Genomic DNA, 22,033 nt, shown 5'->3' with positions numbered 1-22,033 from the left:
ACAGGGCCTCGTAAATCTCCCAGACGGCTCTGCATACACCCACTTACACAAACCAACCCAAACACACGCACCCACACTCACCGTTTTTTGGCGTGTTCTGGGATGGGGGTGGGCGATCCCCCCGAGTCCTCGGAAAGGGACCGCTGGAACAGAGGGGACAGAGAGTCCTCATCATCGTCCTCCAGGCGCAGGCAGGGGGATACCGGAGGACTGAAGCGAAGACTCAAGGCAGGACTCTGCTCCGTGGGACTGGCCCCACCCCCATCTGTCTCCATGGCAACCCTGCTGGGACTGAAGTCAACCTCCATGGCGGCGAGGCCGTGGCTCACCCTGGGGTGGTCCTCCTCTACAGGTTCAGGATGTAGCCTGTCAGGATAAACCGGGATTACGTCTGGGGATGGGGACAGCGGACTAAGTCGAGGGCCCACCCCATGACTGGGGTCTGGGAGGGGAAGGACAAGAGGAGGACTGGTTCTGTCCTCCTCTTCAGTACCAGGAGCTGGTTCCGAGTTAGACTGAGGGACTGTGGGGTCGGGGCCTGGCTCAGGTGGTGGACTGAGCCGGTTCTTGCTGAACTCTGTGTTAGGTTCAGGGTCAGGTTCAGGGTCAGGTTCAGGGTCAGGTTCAGGGTCAGCGTTTGTGTTGGATTTCCTCCGGGAGGTGGATCTCCGACGTCCTGGTGCCTTCGCCTGCTTCACTTCTTTCGCCTCCTTTGCTTCCTTGACCTCTTTTATCTCCTTTGCTTCCTTGCCCGATTTTACCTCCTTTGCCGATTTTACCTCCTTAGCCGATTTTACCTCCTTTGCTTCCTTGGCCGATTTTAACTCCTTTGCGTCCTTGGCCGATTTTAACTCCTTTGCTTCCTTGGCCGATTTTAACTCCTTTGCTTCCTTGGCCGATTTTAACTCCTTTGCTTCCTTGGCCGATTTTAACTCCTTTGCTTCCTTGGCCGATTTTAACTCCTTTGCTTCCTTGGCCGATTTTACCTCCTTTGTTTCTGTGGAGCACACACCGACACACACAACAGGTTATAAGGAACTCCCCAAGTAAGGTTCAGTTTTAAAGTTCATTTTAACCCCAGCAGACTCATAAAAACATTTCTGTCTACCAAAACATTTAATTTCTTCTTCTAAAGAAAGTAGAACTTGAAAAAAGGTATTTTTCACTATTGAACTTGTCCTTAGACACAAATGAACAACTACAGGATTTCAAATCTCCCATTTTTAAGTAAGATCATTGAAAAAGTGGTCTTTCATACATACTTTGAGAACAGGAAGTACTTTGGTAACTTTACATCTGAGCAGACAAGAATCACATTTAAAGGAGCTGTATGTAAGAGCAATAATAAAACGAATCATAAAATGACCCCGATATGTCAACAGACATTTAAAAATCATGTTCATTTCAAATACTTATGTCACTGACAACAGCACTCAAGCCAGGATATTCCAGTTTAAAAAGAGGAGTTGCAGCCCTCAACTGATGTTTATGTTGTCATTTTTTGTTTTGGCCTGAAGCTCCACCCTCCACCTATCTCCCAATCACAAAGTCAGTAATGTTTCGGCATCCGGGTTGCCAGCTCGGCTCTAATTATGGCAGCCATGGCAGCCTACGTTCCTGCTGCATTCTGCAGCCTACCTGGCAACCTCTGGTCGGGGGGAGGAGGGGGAGGGTACACGCCGCTCAACAATATTTTGAAAGTGACTGCAGTACCAGTTTTGGACATTTCTTACAGACGGCTCCTTTAACAAGAACCAAACCTGCAGTTTTACTTTTAAATGGGGTGGGCGATATGATAATATTAGATTGTGAGAGATTACAACCTGAAGACGATCTTTCAAACTGCAGAGATCGTGGGATCGTCTAGGAAACGTTCTTACAAATTGCAGTTTGCTGAATTGGTTTGGATTAGGGCTGTTCGATTTTGCCCAAAAATAAAATCTCGATTTTTTTCTCTCAAAATCCGATTACGATTATTTTGTGGATTGAGAAAAGGCAGTTTTTTTATTGAACATTTGCCCCATTGGGCTTTAAGTGCAAACTTTGCTCTTATTAAACCAAAAATGAATGAATAAAGCGCAAAACTCTGTAAAATAAGTTGAAAAAAAGTTTTAAAAAATATAATAAAATATAAAGTTTTATCTCTGAAAAAAAAAAAATCAGCAAATCAGCACTTGCAAACATACAGTAAGTTATATTTCCAATTAAATAAAACAAGACATTTTCTAATTAAACTAAACTGGGTCTTTGCATGCTAAATAATAATGCAACCCATGAAGGAGGTAGAGGTGTGTAATGTCAGTCATTACATTTGCTATTCACATTTGCAAGTTTTTTGCAAGGAACACGACCCGGTCTAGCGCATCTGGCTTGAGGGATGCCCGGTGGCATGTTACAACGCCCCCTCCTACACTAAAGAGCCTCTCCGATGGGGCACTTGTCGCACGTATTGAGAGGTATTTCCATCAATCATTAATATGGTATCAATCATTAATATGTGTGCAGACAAGGTTAAAAAAAAAAAAAAAGTGAAAAATCGATTTTACGAGTTTCACGTTTTAACATCGTTCTAATTACATAATCGCGATTACGATTTAAAATCGTTTAATCGAACAGCCCTAGTTTGGATTTTCTGCAAGCGATCGTTCTCAAGCAAATATAATTTGCAAATTTTGCACAGAAACCATTCGCACGTTGGGTGGTAACACGACGAATCTGTTTGGTCCCCTGAAGAGGAAGCACACCCCAAGCAATATGCTAACAGCGAGGGGCCTGGCGACGCCACAAGCAGCAGCTAGCCTGAGACCAAAACAGACAACACAAAGGCATTTGACATGTCAAGCAAGCGATGGAAAGAGGTAACAGAAGCTGTTACCTTTTATTTCACAAAGGGTGTGGTACCGTTAAAGGCGGTACAAAAATGAGGGTTCAAATGCCTGCTTAGTAGCTGACCCGGTAGTGCCCCGGTAGGAGCTGCACAGCCGTAACTACTTTTCCAAAAAAAAGATGTACTGGTAAAAATTGAGCCTGGTCCTGGTCCAGGTTTCTTCCTCCTAAAAGGGAGTTTTTCTTGCCACTGTTTGGCTTAAGGTTTTTCTCCCACTAGAAGAGTTTTAGCTGCCATTGTTTATGTAATAATTGCTTGGGGGTTCATGTTCTGGGTCTCTGGAAAGTGTCTAGAGACAACATCTGTTGTATTATAAATAAAATTGAATTGAAATTGAATTAAAAATTCAGCAGAAGGTTTAGCGTTCAGCCGTCAGAGTGTAACTATCCCTGACTCCCCCGTTCTGGCCTTCGGCAGGAGGGTCCCCCCTTATGAGCCTGGTCCTGCTCAAGGTTTCTTCCCTCCTAAAGGGGAGTTTTTCCTTGCCACTGTTTGGCTTAAGGCTTTTCTCCCACTATGGGAGTTTTTACCTGCCATTGTTTATATAATAATTGCTCAGGGGTTTATGTTTATGTTTATGTTCATGTTCATGTTCTGGATCTCTAGAAAGCGTCTAGAGATAACATCTGTTGTATTAGACGCTATATAAATACAATTGAATTGAATAATTACATCTTTAATTTAATGAGCATGAAGGAAATATTTTCTACACAAACCAGCTTTCTAGAAATTTGGAATACTGAACAGAATGTAAATAATAAGTATGAAAAAACTGTCAAAACATGAAAAGTTGTTTTTTTTTTTTTATGGCCCCATTTCTGAATTGAGGACGACAGTACACTGCAATTGTAGTTTTTAATAACATGGATTGAAACAGAATTTTAGTAGTCTTTAAACCATTATCACCCTCAGCAACATGTATTGTCTGTTTTTATTTTTTCAATTTAAGACTGTGACAAAAATCAAAATCGTGATCAAATTTTTTTCAAATTGCGATATGATATTTTTGCCCTACCGCCCACCCCTACTTTTAAACTTGTCTAGAAACTTGATCATATTTTACCTACTGATTTTATTTATTGTTCTTACAACTGACATAAACGGGGCGACACGCCTGACGCAAACAAACGGTGTCTTCAGTCTCACTGGCTTACAGCTGGAGAGAAAACGATAAATCAAATCAGGTTGGCGGTTTCCAGTCTTGGATCAATAAAATACATGCGTCTGTCTTCCTGTAATCATGGCTTCAACGCCTGGGATTACGCTGATGAACAGGCTTCATGTCTTCAGTGGTTTGTCAGCTCAGATATATTGTAAATATATACAGATAATTCAACAGATTCAGCAGTCTCTGCTGAGACTGCTGCCCCCGCGACGCGTGTTTTGAAAAGCTTGTTTATTCTACATTTTGAAATATTTTTTGTTAATTTTTTTTTTTTTTATATATTTTTTTTTTTTTTAATATTTTTTTATCCCCGATTTTTTACCCATTTCATCACCCAGTGCTCATACCTAAGTAACAGTCCTGGGCATTGCTCTCCTCTGCCAACCCAGGGAGGGCCCTACACTGAGCTCAGGTCTCCTTCTTATCCTGAGGAGTGACAGACCGCTTCTTTTCACCAGACAGGGTGAGGATTCTCTGACCGGACGTAGCGCGTGGAAGGATCACGTTATTCCGGCCGGATCCTCCCCACCCCATCTGGCGCCCCGGTTGGCCAGAGGGGGCATGTGTAGCCCAGGACTGTTGCATGTTTTTGTGAGAGTAGCTCCCATTAGCTACCCAAGGGAACACGGGGAGAACATACAAACTCCACATAGAAAGATCCTTTCTCCAACCCCACCCAGGGTGTGGGCACTGAAGTCATGGGAGAACTAACACACACTTCAGCACCCACAGCGTCCCCGGCGGGAATCGAACCCAGGACCTTCTAGCTGTGAGACGCTGCACTACCTGCTGCGCCACCGTGCCCCCTTTTTTTTTTTTAAATATGTTTTGGGCGCACCTGCAGGCACACCTGCATGCAGCTCTGCGGACGCACCTGCAGGCAGCTCTACGGACGCACCTGCAGGCACACCTGCAGGCAGCTCTGCAGGCAGCTCTGCGGACGCACCTGCAGGTACACCTGCAGGCAGCTCTGCGAACGCACCTGCAGGCACTCCTGCAGGCAGCTCTGCGGACGCACCTGCAGGCACACCTGCATGCAGCTCTGCATGCAGCTCTGCGGGCGCACCTGCATGCAGCTCTGCGGGCGCACCTGCATGCAGCTCTGCGGGCGCGCCTGCATGCAGCTCTGCGGGCGCGCCTGCATGCAGCTCTGCGGGCGCGCCTGCATGCAGCTCTGCGGGCGCGCCTGCATGCAGCTCTGCGGGCGCGCCTGCATGCAGCTCTGCGGACGCAAGCTGGCCGTATATTCAAATCAAGATTAAATAGATGCAGATGAATGACAGGTGAGCAGCCAATGACCAGAGGGATCTGGAGGTAGTTTTACCGGGAGGCCGGTCGGGCCTGGGTTTATTCACAGGCCAGTTTAGTTTGATGTCAACCGCAGGATTGTCATGTTGCAGCTGCAGCAGAACCAGCTGCTGAAGACCAAAAGCTCCAAATTCAGCCAAAACACTGGTGTGGAATTACAGGGGAAACACACCTGTCTTCTGCGGTCCTCTCCTTTCTGTGGCATCCGGGCTCTCCTCATCCTCCACCTGTGCTCGGCCTCGGCTCCGCCCCCTGTAAATGTGAACACACCTGGTCGGTATGAGCAGAATCATGGACACAACCATCTGGGTCCAAACACACAAATGTCCCACACCACAACAGCAGCGCCGCAGTCAGAATCCAGACACCAGAGGCGTCGTGTAACAGCGCCGCGCATAAAAAACGTGCGTATGCATTTTCAACGCACACGTCAGGATGTTCAGAAATCCATTTTGCGTGGAATTCTGCGCACCGCCGCGCACATGTTGACAGAACCAACAATAAAGTAGTGAAACTCATTTTTATTCACCTAAACATGTTCCTCCAGATCTTCTGAAGTAACGAGGGATTTAAAATAAACCTTCACATTTGAACTCTTCGGATTTTCACCCGAACAAGAATGAAAACCACATCTGAACCTCATTTCACACAGAAGCACCTTATAGTGATGCTACAACCTGAATCCAAGTAAACTGAAGTTTTCTGTGTTTGTGTCTCAATGTGTGATGGTTGAGACATCAGACGTCCATCAATGAGATGAAGAACACAGCTGATGATCAGATTAATGAAAAACAAGGGCCAATCCCAATACACCCCCTACTTTCTACCACTAGCCCTCCCTCACTACCACTAGCCCTAAAAATCAAGCCACAAATTTTAGGGCCCTTGTAATCTTCCCAGGGCCAGTCCCAATACACCCACTACTCCTACTTTTCAGCACCACCCCTAAATTTAGCTTGCTACGTCACTGCGTGGTTTACGTTCAGGTACGTAAGCGACTGCGTAGTTACGTTTGCACATACGTCACACCATATCAGGAAGCCCAGAGCTAAAAGCTGTTTTAATTTCAGCTGTAGCGCTGTTAATATGCCACTTTATTAAGTTAATATTTTTTCAGGCGTAAAAGTAACCGTTAAGATCCCCAACCTGGGCTCAGTTTATCCAAATAACACCTGTTAAGAAATTTGATCTGATGTTTTGGGAGAAGATCCGCCGGCTCGGAGCGCCAGCAGCTCACGGCCGGGTCAACCTGCACCGTCGTCCCGGGGAGAAACCTGCAGCTCTGTGGAGAATTACCGCTGGCTGAAATAAATCATTTAGGAAGATAAATGTTGGTTTAATAGATGAAATCTAACAATTGTAGCTACGCCTGTTAAGAAATTTACTCCGAAGATTTTGGGAATAGAACTGCCTGCCGACTCGGGAGCTGATTTATGGTTCCGCGTTAAATCGACGCAGACCCTACGGCGTAGGGTACGGCGTATGGCACGCGTCGCTGCGTAACCTACGCCGTAGGCTCTGCGTTGGTGTAACGCGGGACCATAAATCAGCCTTTATTCTGGCGAGGTTTGAAAAAGACTTCGCAACAACGACCAAGCGAGTGATTATGTACATTCACTGAGTGAATATTATGAAAGTAAAATATATTTCTCGCTAGAAATGTAATCAAAACGCATTTTTATGCAGAAAACTAACTCAAAATATTTATTTTATTCACAAAAAAATAAGAAATGTTCGCCATGTTTTTTTTTTGATTCAGTCTGCAAATGACGACGAAAAGCATTCTGGGAAATTTCTCTAGCCCTCGGTCAGCTACTGAGGATCTGAAATCCCTCGCTGTGAAGGGCTAGATTGATGCCCCATAGCCCTCGTTATGTCCACTCCCCCTAGATGAAAAGAGTAATTGGGACACCACTACCCTCACGGCAACGTGCAAAATTTAGGGGTAGGGATGAAAAGTAGGACTAGGGGGGGATTGGGACTGGGCCCAAGTCACATGACATCAGTTATAAGTTACGAGACAGGGAGTAATCAGGGAGGAGTGTCATGCTCACGGATCCGTTGGGTGGGATGTTCAAATGAAATGTGCGTGGATTTGGGTGTACAAACAGTGTTCAAGGTCTGGACGCACCTTGGATCTTATGAAATTACCAAAGAACAGCAAGTGAACTAAACACACATGGAGTCCAATAGCTGACCGTAGAAACAACTACCGTGAGGAGCCGAGCGAACTGCTCGGCTCATCTGTAAGTTATTTAGCTCTGTAACATCTCTAACATCAACAAACACAAATGGTAAAGGGCTTACATCTGTATAACGCTTTACACTGTGAACACCGGTACGCTCCCACGACCCTGATCAGCTCTGGTGGTGGGGTCACCGTTAGAGATGCACCGATCGGGATCGGCCGATAATGCCCCTATCGGTTTTGATTGGAGTTCTCAAAATAATAGTTGAAATCTGGCCGATCCGATTACAACAACAAACCGCAGCCCGCGCGTGCGTTCCCACATCTCAGACCGAGGTGTCCTAAGGGGGCGTGGCAGTCTCTACAAAACAACAACACTGAAAATGGCGTTGCCGGTATGGGAGTTTTACAATGTCTGAAAAGGATAACACATTTGCAGTTTGCAAAGTGTGTGCAAAGGAGATACCCAGAGGAGGAATGTTATAAAAGAATTTCAACACAACAAAGCTGGTAAGACATTTGAAAGTTTCTGACACGAAGGAGAATATTGAGTTTTCAAAGTTAGCTACCGCTAAGGCAAAGAAAGAAAAGGAGCGCACAGCAACGCTGCTAACTCAACTGAAAGTAACAGAATTATACACGACAGCAACAACAGCAAGAAAAATAATGAACTATATCGTAAGGTAATGGATTCATAAGCCTTGCTCATCAGCCGCTTTCTATTGTAGAAGACATCGGGTTTAAACGCGTCGTTAGCTGCTTGCGTCGTAAATATTTCCCTGATAAACGTCTGCTGGAGTTACACCAGACTGTATACAGTCAAATCCAACCCTCACCAGCCCTCACTAACCCTAACCAACCCTCATGCAGGACGACAGTCGTGCCAGTCGCTTCACGAGGGACATTTGGAGCTCTAGTGTGAAGAGTTGTGATTCACTCACAACAATTTCCTCACACGCTCAGATGTCTGAGATCTGATATGATCCTGACTTCCATTCATTTGATCCAACAGTTACTCCAAACTGAGCTCATGCTGGAGCCCCAGCCCAGAGCAGCACCCCGGACAAGTGTGCCCCGGCAGGACCAGGACCAGGACCAGGTCGTGGTCCGTGAATGTCGGTGTCAGTAGCAGACAGGAACACCAGGAAGAGCGAGCATCGAGGAGGAGGTCCAGACTGCTGCTGCTCTCCTGCTTACTAACTTTGTCATAAACACCTGGACCAAGTGTTCAGGTGAGCAGGAGGACATCACGGTACGTGTGTGTAGCTGTGTGTGGTCGGCGGGAGGTAAAACCAGGCGCAGAGCCCAGCACACTTCTCCTCACTGCTCACTACCCAGCATGCAACACCACTTCCTCCCTCACACATCTCACCACAACACACACAGCCGTCTGTGCTGGTGTCTTTGCAAAGACCCTCCCTGCCGTGCTGCGCCTGCAGGGCCTCGTGGCTGAAGTGAAGCCCGGTTCTGAACAGAAACGGGTCATGTTGTTAGTCTGGACCCAAACCTGCGGAGCAGTGGGGTTTCATGCAGGGATTAAAGCAAAACTAAATATTTTTGACTGAAATTTTTTTTTCAGGTCAGTTCATATCCCCCCGCCATCTACAGGACTGTCTCAGAAAATTAGAATATTGTGATGAAGTTCTTTATTTTCTGTAATGCAATTACACAAAATCAAATATCCTATCTCAAAAAATTTTAATATTCTGGGAATCTTAAACTGTAAGACCCAATCATCAATATTAAAATAATAAAAGGCTTGCAATATTTCAGTTGATTTGTAATGAATCCAGAATGTATGACATTTTTTTTTTTTTTTTTTAATTGCATTACAGAAAATAAAGAACTTTATCACAATATTCTAATTTTCTGAGACAGTCCTGTATATAACGTTTTGAAATTTAAGCTGAAATATCCAAAACACTGAACACTGGTTGTGCACGGTTGGGGTTGTGTATGAGTGTGTATGAGTGTGTATGAGTGTGTTGGTGTCTGTGTGTACACGGTTGACTGGACATGGAAGGATACGTGCGAAGAAAGACCATGTACTTTAACGGCGACGTCTGTAATAGGTGGAATCATAATTCTGTATTACAGTACGACGCGCTCTCCTCGTGGTTTGAGTGAGGTCCGTTTCTGAACGCAGCTGGGTGTCTATGTGAGCGGACGTTAACGCATATGGCAGCATAAACACAGGCTCAAACAGCAGGTCATTTCCAGCATTAACAGTGCTGCTCAGCCCGCTGTCTGTACGGGGTAAACGGTTGTTCCGTATTTTCTGCGCTGGTTTCTCAGGCGGCCGCTTCCACATGTTTGTTTTGTTCACAAGGGCAGCGGGGGCGGGCGGGGCAGAGAAGCGCAGTGTCCTCTTAGTGACTCCTCTTTCAACAGTATCTCAAAAGAAAACTTAATTTAGTTCGAGTTTTAAAAACCAGCCTTTGTTAACGCTACCGCTGCTCTTCGACGCCATGTTCATTGTTTGATAGTTTCACACCACGCACATGTGTGAATTAAATGACGTGACTACTGGTCCCCCAGTCTCTGACAAGTCAGCCTGCCCTGAGGGGCGGGGGCGAACCCGCCCTCCCCTGGTTCTGATTGGCTAATACCAAGGCTCTGGCAGTTTTATTGGTTTACAACAGCGTCAGTTTAATGCCCAACATGATTTCATTGGATAGTCTTAACCAGGGGTCACCAACCCGGTGCCCGCAGGCTATTCTAAAAATAGCACTAATCACGAACTAGCTCTGTCTAAGAATCTTGTATTCAATGGTGTTGTTATTCTTTTTAAATTACATTCACAGTGATGTAAACTCAAAAACGAATACACAAAAACGTAAAATAAAAAATATATATAAATCATGAAAAAGGTTTAATATACGAACGCTGACGTAGTATGGGTCAGGTCAGTCCAGTGCACATGACCAACCACAGCTCTGCTGAGATGAGCTCGTGAGCTGCAAAGATGGTACCCACGGCGTAGGCGCTGCGTCGATTTGACACGGAACCATAATTCAGGCTTAAGCGGCACAACGTGGAGAGACATTTCAGTACATGTCACAAGATTTATTTTACATGTTAAAATCTTACATGATTGATCATTTGTACAAACAGGGTTCAGAGTTCATGATTTGATAAAAACTTTTAGTGGCTTGTGAAAATTGAAAAAGATTTCCTGCAAATTGTTGTGGAAGTGATCATTTGAAAATTAAACTCTCGGAAAGGTAAATAAGAAATTAAATATTGCATGTTGAAATGTATCTGTTTCCTACCTTGTTTAATCATTCTGAATAATTATTTTTGATGAATCATTAACAATTAGTGTCTTCATTAATAATGTTAAATTAAAGGTAAACTGTGTAACTTTGTTATTTCAGCAGTGTTTTATCAAAGTGGTAGCCCTTTGCATTACTCAGTGCCCTTGAAGTAGCTCTCAGTTTCAAGAAGGTTGGTGACCCCTGGTCTAAACCGTACCACAACAAAACGCACGTGCAAATGGTTTTTGCTCTTTTTTGCTATTTTTTCCTCATTTTCCAACTGACGGAAATCCGTCTAGAGACAGAGAACTTTAATCCCTGGGTCCATGTGATCTCCGTGTGCGTTAACACACAGGAAACGGCAGCTCTGTTCCTCCTCAGAGACAGAGGACAGAAACAGATCTGTTCAATCGTGCAGATAAAACACAGAACCGTCTCTGAAGGATAGAAGACCACAACACGTTCACCTCCGTTCCCCTTGATGGACGCTGGAAGCGTTCCGCTCAGATACACGTCGTTTCTCAGCAGTGACCCGGGAGGAGGGCACCAGGGCGTCTCCTGCCAGTCCTCCCATTAACCCCTTCACAGCTGACCCAACACATTCTCACTTCTTCATCGTGCAACAACCAGACGTTCCTGCACTTTACACCAACGATGTGCCAGCGCCATCATCAGGATACCAACATGAGGTCACTCAGATATCTGCCCAATCAGACGCAGCCTTGCTGCAGAGATGACCTGCCATGACATTTTTGTAGCATATTCCTACCGTTGGTTTTCCGGTAGTTACTTCAACTCCCTCCTGACATTGCACTGCCCCATACCCCAACTGAGGGTTCCTAACATGTAGGTTCACCTGGAAGCACACACCTGCAGGTCACATCTGGGCTGCTGAAGCACAGAGCTGGAAAGACCCGGTTGCTCTGGGAGCTGCTGCACCTCAGTGGGATTTGGACCATTACCACCCCATCAAGAGCTCTTTAACGGCCCTTTTCCACTAGTACCTACTCACCCTTCCACTCGGTTTAGTTCTTTTCCAATAGGGGTCTAACGTGCCGAGTACATACTTTTCTGTATCTATTACGCCGAGGTTCTAAGCTGCTGAGTCAGCTGTATCTGACATCATCAAACTACAGGCCACCGATTGGTCGGGGGGTTGGAGTCAGACGTCTGAGTCAGGAGGAGGAAATCAGAGAAAGAGACTCTGACGGATTCTTGTTAATTTTATTCAACAGGCAATGGCAGCAGAAGTCTGTTTCATGATCCAACTCTGAGGGTCAGATGTTCATAAACCTGGTGCTGAGGAGAGAATTAAAAAGATCTAGACGGAGATAAGGAACGACCAGATCTACCAGGAACTCTGTCTCTTCATAGCTGCTCACGGCTCCAGCTGACTTTTCAGCAGCATAGAGACAAACAAAAAAAAAATTAAAAAGTGTCGCCGCTTGAATCTTCTCTCACTCTCATTGTTTAACTTGATATCAAACACAAGCCACAGACCCAGCAGCACATCTATCATCTCCTCCAGGTTCTACATCTTTAGTGTTGTTGTCTTCTTCATTTAGATACACAATCAAATACGTCACAGCAGCTTCACTCCAACCTCCTACTTGATCTGATCTTGACTGATTCAGGTGCTGAATTGTTATGGAAAAGAAACTTGAGTTGAGTTGAGTAGGTACTGGTGGAAAAACGCCATAACCGTCCCGTGTGTGCACACACGTGTGCGTATGTGCACGTATGTGCCGCGGCGGGGAGGGAGCTTGTGAGCCAGGCAGCACCAGCTCTCCGGCCTCCAGCTTGACACCACACTACGATGCACGACCCGGCGGGTACAAGTGAGAGTCATGAGACTTACAAACCCCTCACTGAGCTTCACACTTACTTCTTCCTGGATTTGGGGGGTGGAGGAGGCGGGGGAAGAGGAGGAGGAGGGGTGGGAGGCGCGGCGCGGCCATTGCTCCCGTCTTTCCGGGGTCGCCCACGGGGCCGTTTCTCAGAGGCGGCTTTGGCCAGCTGAGCGCTGCGTCCGGCCCGGGTGACGGGAGGGGGCGGCCCTCTGTCTCGAGGCTCCTGAGCCTCAGATGGCATTCTGGGTAGAAAAGAAACAGAAATATAAATTATTGACAGTTTGTAAATAAACGCATCAGCAGGTGCGTTTCAGCCTTCTTTGAAACTGTGAAACTTGCTGTTAACAGGAAACCCTCAAGGGTTAGCAAGCGGCCGGCGTACTGAGGCCACAGTCCTCCTACAGCGGGAGTCCCAGCCTGCAGCCTTTCCGTTCCCGTTCCCACTCTCTCTCTCTCTCCATCTCTCTTCCTGTCTACACTTCAAATAAAGGCCACTAGAGCCACTAAATCCTAAAAAAAAAAACAACAGGACACACTCGTCTGGCAGACGTCACTGAAGAGTTCCTGCGCTCCCACGAAGGGACCTTTATGGGGACTTAAAGATACATATCCCGAGCCGCTCGGTGGCGTAGTGGGTTAAGCAGCAGCTCATATACTGAGGCTACAGTCCTCCTGCAGCGGTCGCTGCTCTCTCTACCCCCTTCCTGTCTGTACACTTTGAATAAAGGGCCACTAGAGCCCAAAACACGCTGCCCCTGCAGCGGGTCCTCAAATAACCCATGACAACCTGCCCGCGCAAGCGTCGTGTGTCCACGAGACCGTGGACACACCTGTCCACGTCCAACAAACACAGATGGCTAAACTTCACAGTAAAGCCTGAGTTATGGTTCTGCGTCAAATCGGCGCCGTGTCTACGCCGTCGCCGTCGTGAACCTTCGGACTTCTCCGTCACTCCATTTCTCCGCGGTGCAGTACCCCCCGTGACCGCTAATTTGCAATCTTTTCCTGAATGGTTTATCCAACTTTTTCCGGTCACAGTGAATCAAAGAGATAAGGACAACTATTGTGGGGAAAATAAAAAAAATAAAAAAATCACACATTAACGAAGAAAAGAGCCCTGAAAGTTCACGACTGCTTCAAACCGGAACTGGAAATGCGTTGCTACCAAGCGAACCAATCACAGCCCTCTCGTCTGCGTTTGGTCTGCGTCACCTCCACGCGTAGTTACAATTCTTGGGAGGTGCAGGTCAGCGACGGCGTCAGCGACGGCGTCAGCGACGGCGTCAGCGACGGCGTGTGGTCTGCGTCGACAGGTACCACACGGCATAGGCACGGCGTCGATTTGACGCAGAACCATAACTCAAGCTTAAGAGCGCCATGCTTCCGTTTGTCTCAAATACCTCCCCGTCTTCAGAAATAATATCTGCAGCTTCAACCAACACGTAGAAGGTAACGTAGCAGTTCCTAAAACACCACCACATTCATCAGCACTGCCACGCCCGCAGGGCTTCTCCCAGGGGGCTGGACGAGGCAGTGAAATGGGCCAGAACTGGACATCCAGCGCTTCTCTGCGGGCAGGTCCCACCTGCCTCCTGCGGATGCAACGTCAGCACACAGCTTCTAGACCGGACGGCTCACATTTGCTCCGACGTCACAGATCTAGACCTCAGAAAGAGAGTTTGGTCCAAAAACACCCACTTGTGCAGTCACCAACGTTTGGAGGGTGAAACTGGGTCCTGGGGCCAGCTATTGCAGGGATTACTTTTCAACCCCGTTTTGCATTTTTCTTCTTCCTCAGTGGGCTACACGCTGGTCTCACAGCAGTCAACAGAAACATCCTGTGATGCACTACCTGATGAATGATGAGGCATTCATGAATACTGGACATTTATCTGGTTTTGTACGAGGCGTTAACAACGAAATTCCAAGTCAAAGCCCTTCTTCCACGACGACACCGTCACCGTGCGTTTGCTGCCAGGGAACAAAATGGATTCCCCAGTATCTGCAGCTGATGCATTTACTGCCACCCCCCTGATCCTGGTCGCGATGGCAGGACTAAAACTAGAGTTGTCCCGATCCGATCACGTGATCGGAAATCGGGGCCGATCACGTGATTGCAGACTCGATCCGGACTCGGACGTTATGAGCCGATCAGGAATCGGATATATATATATATATATATATATATATCAGGGTTTCCGTTGTCCGGTAATTGCCGGACTTTGTCCGGTAAAATATGCTGAAGTCCGGTATTTTATAATCTCCCCGGTCAAAATGTCCGGTGAAAATACTCACTGGCGCCGACATCCACATGTGCGTTGATTTATGGTTCCGCGTCGCACCGACGTGGAGTAGTGGGCTTGGAGAGGCAGCCATCGGTTAGTTTTTTCTTTTTAGATCCGAGGCTTTGCGTAGATGGTGGCTTCCGCAACTTTCAGGCGCTTTTTCTGCGCAAGCAAGCTTTATAGATGAGGCCCCAGGACTGAAGTGGAGCTGCGGCGCCGACATTATGGTTCCGCGTCGCGGAAGGCTCTGCGTTGGTGTGACGCGGGACCATAAATCAACGCACACGTGGAGTAGTGGGCTCGGAGCGAGCGGCAGCCATACACCGCATGCGCGCAGAGCACGCCTGTTTGTTTTGAAGCTGAAGCAGCCCTATGCTTAAAAAAAAAGAAAAAAAGAAAAGAAATTTTTTTTATACTGACTTAAGAATGTTCAAGCTGCCTACCTCCTATGTGCTCAGTTTACAGTACACATGTTAAAATATAATAAAAGGGTCATCCTGCATAATTTTCTTTTCTCTTCTTCATTTTTTATCGTTTTATAAAAGTATCGGATCGGGACTCGGTATCGGCAAGTCCTCAAAATCAAAGGACTCGGACTCGGACTCGGGGGCAAAAAAACCTGATCGGGACATCCCTAACTAAAACTGTGGCATCTTCACAAACGATGACAAGTTTGTATACGTTTCAAATGTAGGAAAATACGGTGGTAACCGTGTCAACGGGGCTGCACATGTTTCAGTCAACAGGTCAGGTGGCACGCGTTCAGCTCCACCTCGACCACGGCAGGTCCTCAGATGACCAACTAAATATGCTTTAAATAAATCTGACATTGTTTATTATAAAACAATTGCTTGTGTAGTTGAAAAATACATGAGAACAGGACCTTGAAAAAATAATCGCATATTAAATCGCAATCGCAATATTGAGGAAAAAAATCGCAATTCGATTATTTTCAAAAATCGTTCAGCCCTAGTGGCCAGTAGGGCAGTTGCTGACTTTGCTAAATATTAATTGAAAGATTTTTAAATTTGTTAATCTGTTGTCTGCTTCCATGGTCTTAATCCCTGTGGATTATAATCTAACTACAACAAAAAGTTCTTACATCTAGTTTTACAAGTGTATTTGTAATGACAGGGAAGAACATGAAATAAGTTTATAGTAGGTGTGTGAATGATCAATAATCAGTATTATTGGCAGTAATAGAGGGCCCCAACATCTAAATTGGCTTAGGGCCCCATGGAGGCTTGGGCCGGCCCTGTGTGAACACACCACAACAACAAACCAAAAGCATCTAAACATACGAGTTAGTTACAGAGGTGGGCTGCACAAACATACCTCTAAACCTTTAAATCATGTGCTTAAGGTCTTCCTGGAAAAAGTATGCTAGGCTTGCATGTAAACTGGTCTGATACTGTTGCACACAGACAGATCAGGAGTGGACTTGGGGGAAACCGAGCCTCTCCAGCTGTGCTGAGGCCCAGTTTAAGTGGAGGAAATGAAATGTCCTGCGATCAGGAAACACGCAACGATGACTGACTGATTTGACTTGACAGATCCGACCCGTTTCCATGTACGCGGTGGTTTACAGTCGGTCTACTTCCTGCTGCTCTGCTCACACCCGTCAGCTGCTTTCAGACAGCCACATCTTTCAGCTCCGGTTCTGACAAGACACTTCACGTCCACAAGACCCCAACGTCCCGCATGTCTCCTGAGCACGGCGATGGAGACTGACAGCTCACACATCCAGCACTTGAACAACATGAACATCAGTTCATTCACAGGGGAGGATAGTCTGGCTAAAGCTTGAGTTATGGTTCTGCGTCAAAACGACGCCGTCACTGACCTGCATGCACCTCCCAAAAATTGTAACTACGCGTTGAGGCGACACAGACCACACGCAGACAGAGAGGGCTGTGATTGGTTCGCTTGGTAGCAACGCATTTCCGGTTTCCGGTTTGAAGCAGTCGTGAACTTTCAGCGCTCTTTTCTTTGTGTATGTGTGATTTTTTTGGTTTTGTTTTTTTGCACAATAGTTGTCCTTATCTCTTTGATTCACTGTGACCGGAAAAAGTCGGATAAACCATTCAGGAAAAGATCGCGAATTAGCGGTCACGGGGGGTACTGCACCGCGGAGAAATGGAGTGACAGAGAAGTCCGAAGGTTCACGACGGCGTCACGGTGACGGCGTAGGCACAGCGTCGATTTGACGCAGAACCATAAATCCAGCTTAAACAGTGAAAACAGAATTATTCAGATTTCTTCTAGCATCTTTAAAAGGAGCTTTGCTCTCACTAGGTCAGATAAAAGCTGCTCCCTTCCCTGCCACACCAACCCCGGCTGTTCCCTGCAACACCAACCCCGGCTGTTCCCTGCCACACCAACCCCGACTGTTCCCTGCAACACCAACCCCGGCTGTTCCCTGCAACACCAACCCCGGCTGTTCCCTGCAACACCAACCCCGGCTGTTCCCTGCAACACCAACCCCGGCTGTTCCCTGCAACACCAACCCCGGCTGTTCCCTGCAACACCAACCCCGGGTGTTCCCTGCAACACCAACCCCGGCTGTTCCCTGCAACACCAACCCCGGCTGTTCCCTGCAACACCAACCCCGGCTGTTCCCTGCAACACCAACCCCGGCTGTTCCCTGCAACACCAACCCCGGCTGTTCCCTGCAACACCAACCCCGGCTGTTCCCTGCAACACCAACCCCGGCTGTTCCCTGCCACACCAACCCCGGCTGTGCCCTGCCACACCAACCCCGGCTGTGCCCTGCCACAGCAACCCCGGCTGTTCCCTGCCACACCAACCCCGGCTGTTCCCTGCCACACCAACCCCGGCTGTTCCCTGCCACACCAACCCCGGCTGTTCCCTGCAGGAAGCTTCAGTCTTCTAAGGTGCAGCTCCTCTACAATCACACCTCCCACCATCAGCTGCCTCCAGGCTCCCAGCTAGTGCTGGAGCCTCTGGACACAACCGTCCTGGACCGAGGACGCTCTGGACACAACCGTCCTGGACCGAGGACGCTCTTGACACAACCGTCCTGGACCGAGGACGCTCTGGACACAACCGTCCTGGACCGAGGACGCTCATGGACTGAGGACAGACGTGGACTATATGACAGTTGTGTAACGAGGACAGTCATGAACCTGATGTTGCTTTTCTTAATCTTGGACATCTGAGAGTGTTTTATTTTTATCTTTTTACTTTGCTGCTCCGTAACCCTCTAACCGATCACCCTCCCGCCCTCTAACTGATCGCCCTCTAACCGATCGCCCTCCCGCCCTCTAACCGATCACCCTCCCGCCCTCTAACCGATCACCCTCTAACCGATCACCCTCTAACCGATCACCCTCTAACCGATCACCCTCCCGCCCTCTAACCGATCACCCTCCCGCCCTCTAACCGATCACCCTCTAACCGATCACCCTCCCGCCCTCTAACCGATCACCCTCTAACCGATCACCCTCCCGCCCTCTAACCGATCACCCTCTAACCGATCACCCTCTAACCGATCACCCTCCAACCGATCACCCTCCAACCGATCACCCTCCAACCGATCACCCTCCAACCGATCACCCTCTAACCGATCACCCTCTAACCGATCACCCTCCCGCCCTCTAACCGATCACCCTCTAACCGATCACCCTCTAACCGATCACCCTCCCGCCCTCTAACCGATCACCCTCCTGCCCTCTAACCGATCACCCTCTAACCGATCACCCTCCCGCCCTCTAACCGATCACCCTCCAACCGATCACCCTCCAACCGATCACCCTCCAACCGATCACCCTCCAACCGATCACCCTCCAACCAATCACCCTCCAACCAATCACCCTCCAACCGATCACCCTCCAACCGATCACCCTCCCACCCTCTAACCGATCACCCTCCAACCGATCACCCTCCCACCCTCCAACCGATCACCCTCTAACCAATCACCCTCCCACCCTCCAACCGATCACCCTCCAACCGATCACCCTCCAACCGATCACCCTCCAACCGATCACCCTCCAACCGATCACCCTCCAACCGATCACCCTCTAACCGATCACCCTCTAACCGATCACCCTCTAATCGATCACCCTCTAACCGATCACCCTCTAACCGATCACCCTCCCACCCTCTAACCGATCACCCTCCCACCCTCTAACCGATCACCCTCTAACCGATCACCCTCCCACCCTCTAACCGATCACCCTCCCACCCTCTAACCAATCACCCTCCCACCCTCTAACCGATCACCCTCTAACCGATCACCCTCTAACCGATCACCCTCCCACCCTCTAACCAATCACCCTCCCACCCTCTAACCGATCGCCCTCTAACCGATCACCCTCCCACCCTCTAACCGATCACCCTCTAACCGATCACCCTCCCACCCTCTAACCGATCACCCTCCCACCCTCTAACCGATCACCCTCCCACCCTCTAACCGATCACCCTCCCACCCTCTAACCGATCACCCTCCCACCCTCTAACCGATCACCCTCCCACCCTGTAACCGATCACCCTCCCACCCTCTAACCGATCACCCTCCCACCCTCTAACCGATCACCCTCCCACCCTAAAAGATCCTACTGGAACACCACTGACTGCAGTCCCAGACTTTCCCACAAATGTCAGAACCTGGAACTGGACCACTGACATTTCTGACACAAACACTAAATCCTCTGTACCCACCAGCATCCCACCTGGAACCGGGTCACTGAAAGACCGGCACCTGTCTCTGGACCACTGACATCCCCCAGACTAGCAGGACTCTGACGGACCAGGGGACCGTCAGAACCTGCTACAGCAACACCACAACCTCCAGACCACATTGGTCCTAGAACTGCAAGAGAACTTCTCAGTGACCCACTGGAACATCCGAACCGCTAACCGGGTCACTGGGACGTCACAATAGGTAAGTGGACCATTGACACCTAGAAGAGCTTTAGAACCTCTGACCAGAAAACACTGGCCCCCCGACCAGTTCACTGGACCATCACAGCCTGTAATTAACCTGCTAGGTGAAGATTAGCACATCAGAGGCTGCAATGGACCAGTGGAGCCAACTCGCCCAGCCAACACGCCCTCCGTCCAACACGCGCGCCGTCCAACACGCCCTCCGTCCAACACGCCCTCCGTCCAACACGCCCTCCGTCCAACACGCCCTCCGTCCAACATGCCCTCCGTCAAACACGCGCGCCGTCCGAGGGGGGCAAACAGGGACCAGGCGGTGACCAGTGGGAGGATCACCTGTCGGTGGGAGGGTGAGCGGGGGGGAAGGTGATGTGTGAGAGGGTGACCCATGGGAGGGTGATCTGTGGGAGGGTGCTCCGTGGGAGGGTGACCGGGGGGAAGGTGATGTGTGAGAGTGACCTGGGGGAGGGTGATGGGTTAGAGGGTGATCGGTTAGAGAGTGATCGGTGGGAGGGTAATCAGTTAGAGGGTGATAGTTGGGAGAGTGACCTGGGGGAGGGTGATCGGTGAGAGGGTGATCGGTTAGAGGGTGATAGGTGGGAGGGTGATAGGTGGGAGGGTGATCGGTTAGAGAGTGATTGTGGGAGAGTGACCTGGGGGAGGGGGTCGGTTAGAGAGTGATTGTGGGAGGGTGATCAGTTAGAGGGTGATCGGTTAGAGGGTGATCGGTTAGAGGGTGATCGGTTAGAGGGTGATCGGTGGGAGAGTGATTGTGGGAGAGTGGCCTGGGGGAAGGTGATCGGTTAGAGGGTGATCGGTTAGAGGGTGATCGGTGGGAGAGTGATCGGTGGGAGAGTGATTGTGGGAGAGTGACCTGGGGGAAGGTGATCGGTTAGAGGGTGATCGGTGGGAGAGTGATTGTGGGAGGGTGATCGGTTAGAGGGTGAACGGTTAGAGGGTGAACGGTTAGAGGGTGATCGGTTAGAGGGTGAACGGTTAGAGGGTGAACGGTTAGAGGGTGATCGGTGGGAGAGTGATTGTGGGAGAGTGACCTGGGGGAAGGTGATCGGTTAGAGGGTGATCTTGGGAGAGTGACCTGGGGAGGGTGATCGGTTAGAGCAGGGGTCACCAATCCTGGTCCTCAAGGGCGGGTGTCCTGCATGTTTTAGATGTTTCCCTGCTTTAACACACCTGATTCTAATTAATCATCATCATCAGCTTGTCATCCAGGGCTGCACAATTCTGTTAATGACACAGTCACTTGTATCATGGTGCAATGAAGCAGGGAAACATCTAAAACCTGCAGGGAACCCGGCCCTCGAGGACCAGGATTGGTGACCCCTGGGTTAGAGGGTGATCAGTTAGAGGGTGATCGGTTAGAGGGTGATCGGTTAGAGGGTGATCGGTTAGAGGGTGATCGGTTAGAGGGTGATCGGTTAGAGGGTGATCGATGGAGGGTGATCAGTTAGAGGGTGATCGGTTAGAGGGTGATAGGTGGGAGAGTGATTGTGGGAGAGTGACCTGGGGGAAGGTGATCAGTTAGAGGGTGATAGGTGGGAGGGTGATCGGTTAGAGAATGATTGTGGGAGAGTGACCTGGGGAGGGTGATCGGTTAGAGGGTGATCGGTTAGAGGGTGATCAGTTAGAGGGTGATCGGTTAGAGGGTGATCGGTTAGAGGGTGATCGATGGAGGGTGATCAGTTAGAGGGTGATCGGTTAGAGGGTGATAGGTGGGAGAGTGATTGTGGGAGAGTGACCTGGGGGAAGGTGATCAGTTAGAGGGTGATAGGTGGGAGGGTGATCGGTTAGAGGGTGATCGGTTAGAGGGTGATCGGTTAGAGGGTGATCGATGGAGGGTGATCAGTTAGAGGGTGATCGGTGGGAGGGTGATCGGTTAGAGGGTGATAGGTGGGAGGGTGATCGGTTAGAGGGTGATAGGTGGGAGGGTGATCAGTTAGAGGGTGATCGATGGAGGGTGATCAGTTAGAGGGTGATCGGTTAGAGGGTGATCGGTGGGAGGGTGATCGGTTAGAGGGTGATCGGTTAGAGGGTGATCGGTGGGAGGGTGATCGGTTAGAGGGTGATCGGTTAGAGGGTGATCGGTTAGAGGGTGATCGGTTAGAGGGTGATCGGTGGGAGAGTGATTGTGGGAGAGTGACCTGGGAGGGTGATCAGTTAGAGGGTGATCGAT

General features: G+C 48.8%; 1 protein-coding gene across 6 annotated transcripts in view; it reads right to left on the bottom strand.

Moving 5' to 3' along the window:
* Window positions 1-22,033, bottom strand: part of LOC133423495 (histone-lysine N-methyltransferase 2C-like) — a 128,253-nt gene that overhangs the window by 105,198 nt on the left and 1,022 nt on the right. For all 6 annotated transcript variants that reach the window (XM_061713682.1, XM_061713683.1, XM_061713686.1 and 3 more), the window contains exons 2-4: window positions 12,691-12,897; window positions 5,533-5,612; window positions 82-997 (exon numbers count right to left, since the gene is read on the bottom strand). In XM_061713682.1, the coding sequence (XP_061569666.1) occupies window positions 82-997; window positions 5,533-5,612; window positions 12,691-12,896 (1,202 nt within the window). In that variant the 5' untranslated portion in view covers window position 12,897. The remainder of the gene's footprint in view (window positions 1-81; window positions 998-5,532; window positions 5,613-12,690; window positions 12,898-22,033) is intronic.

The sequence above is a fragment of the Cololabis saira genome, chromosome 22, assembly GCF_033807715.1.
Source record: "Cololabis saira isolate AMF1-May2022 chromosome 22, fColSai1.1, whole genome shotgun sequence".
NCBI lineage: Eukaryota > Metazoa > Chordata > Actinopteri > Beloniformes > Belonidae > Cololabis > Cololabis saira.
Note: the sequence above shows the minus strand (reverse complement) of the source record. Positions and strands in the feature narration are given on the sequence as shown.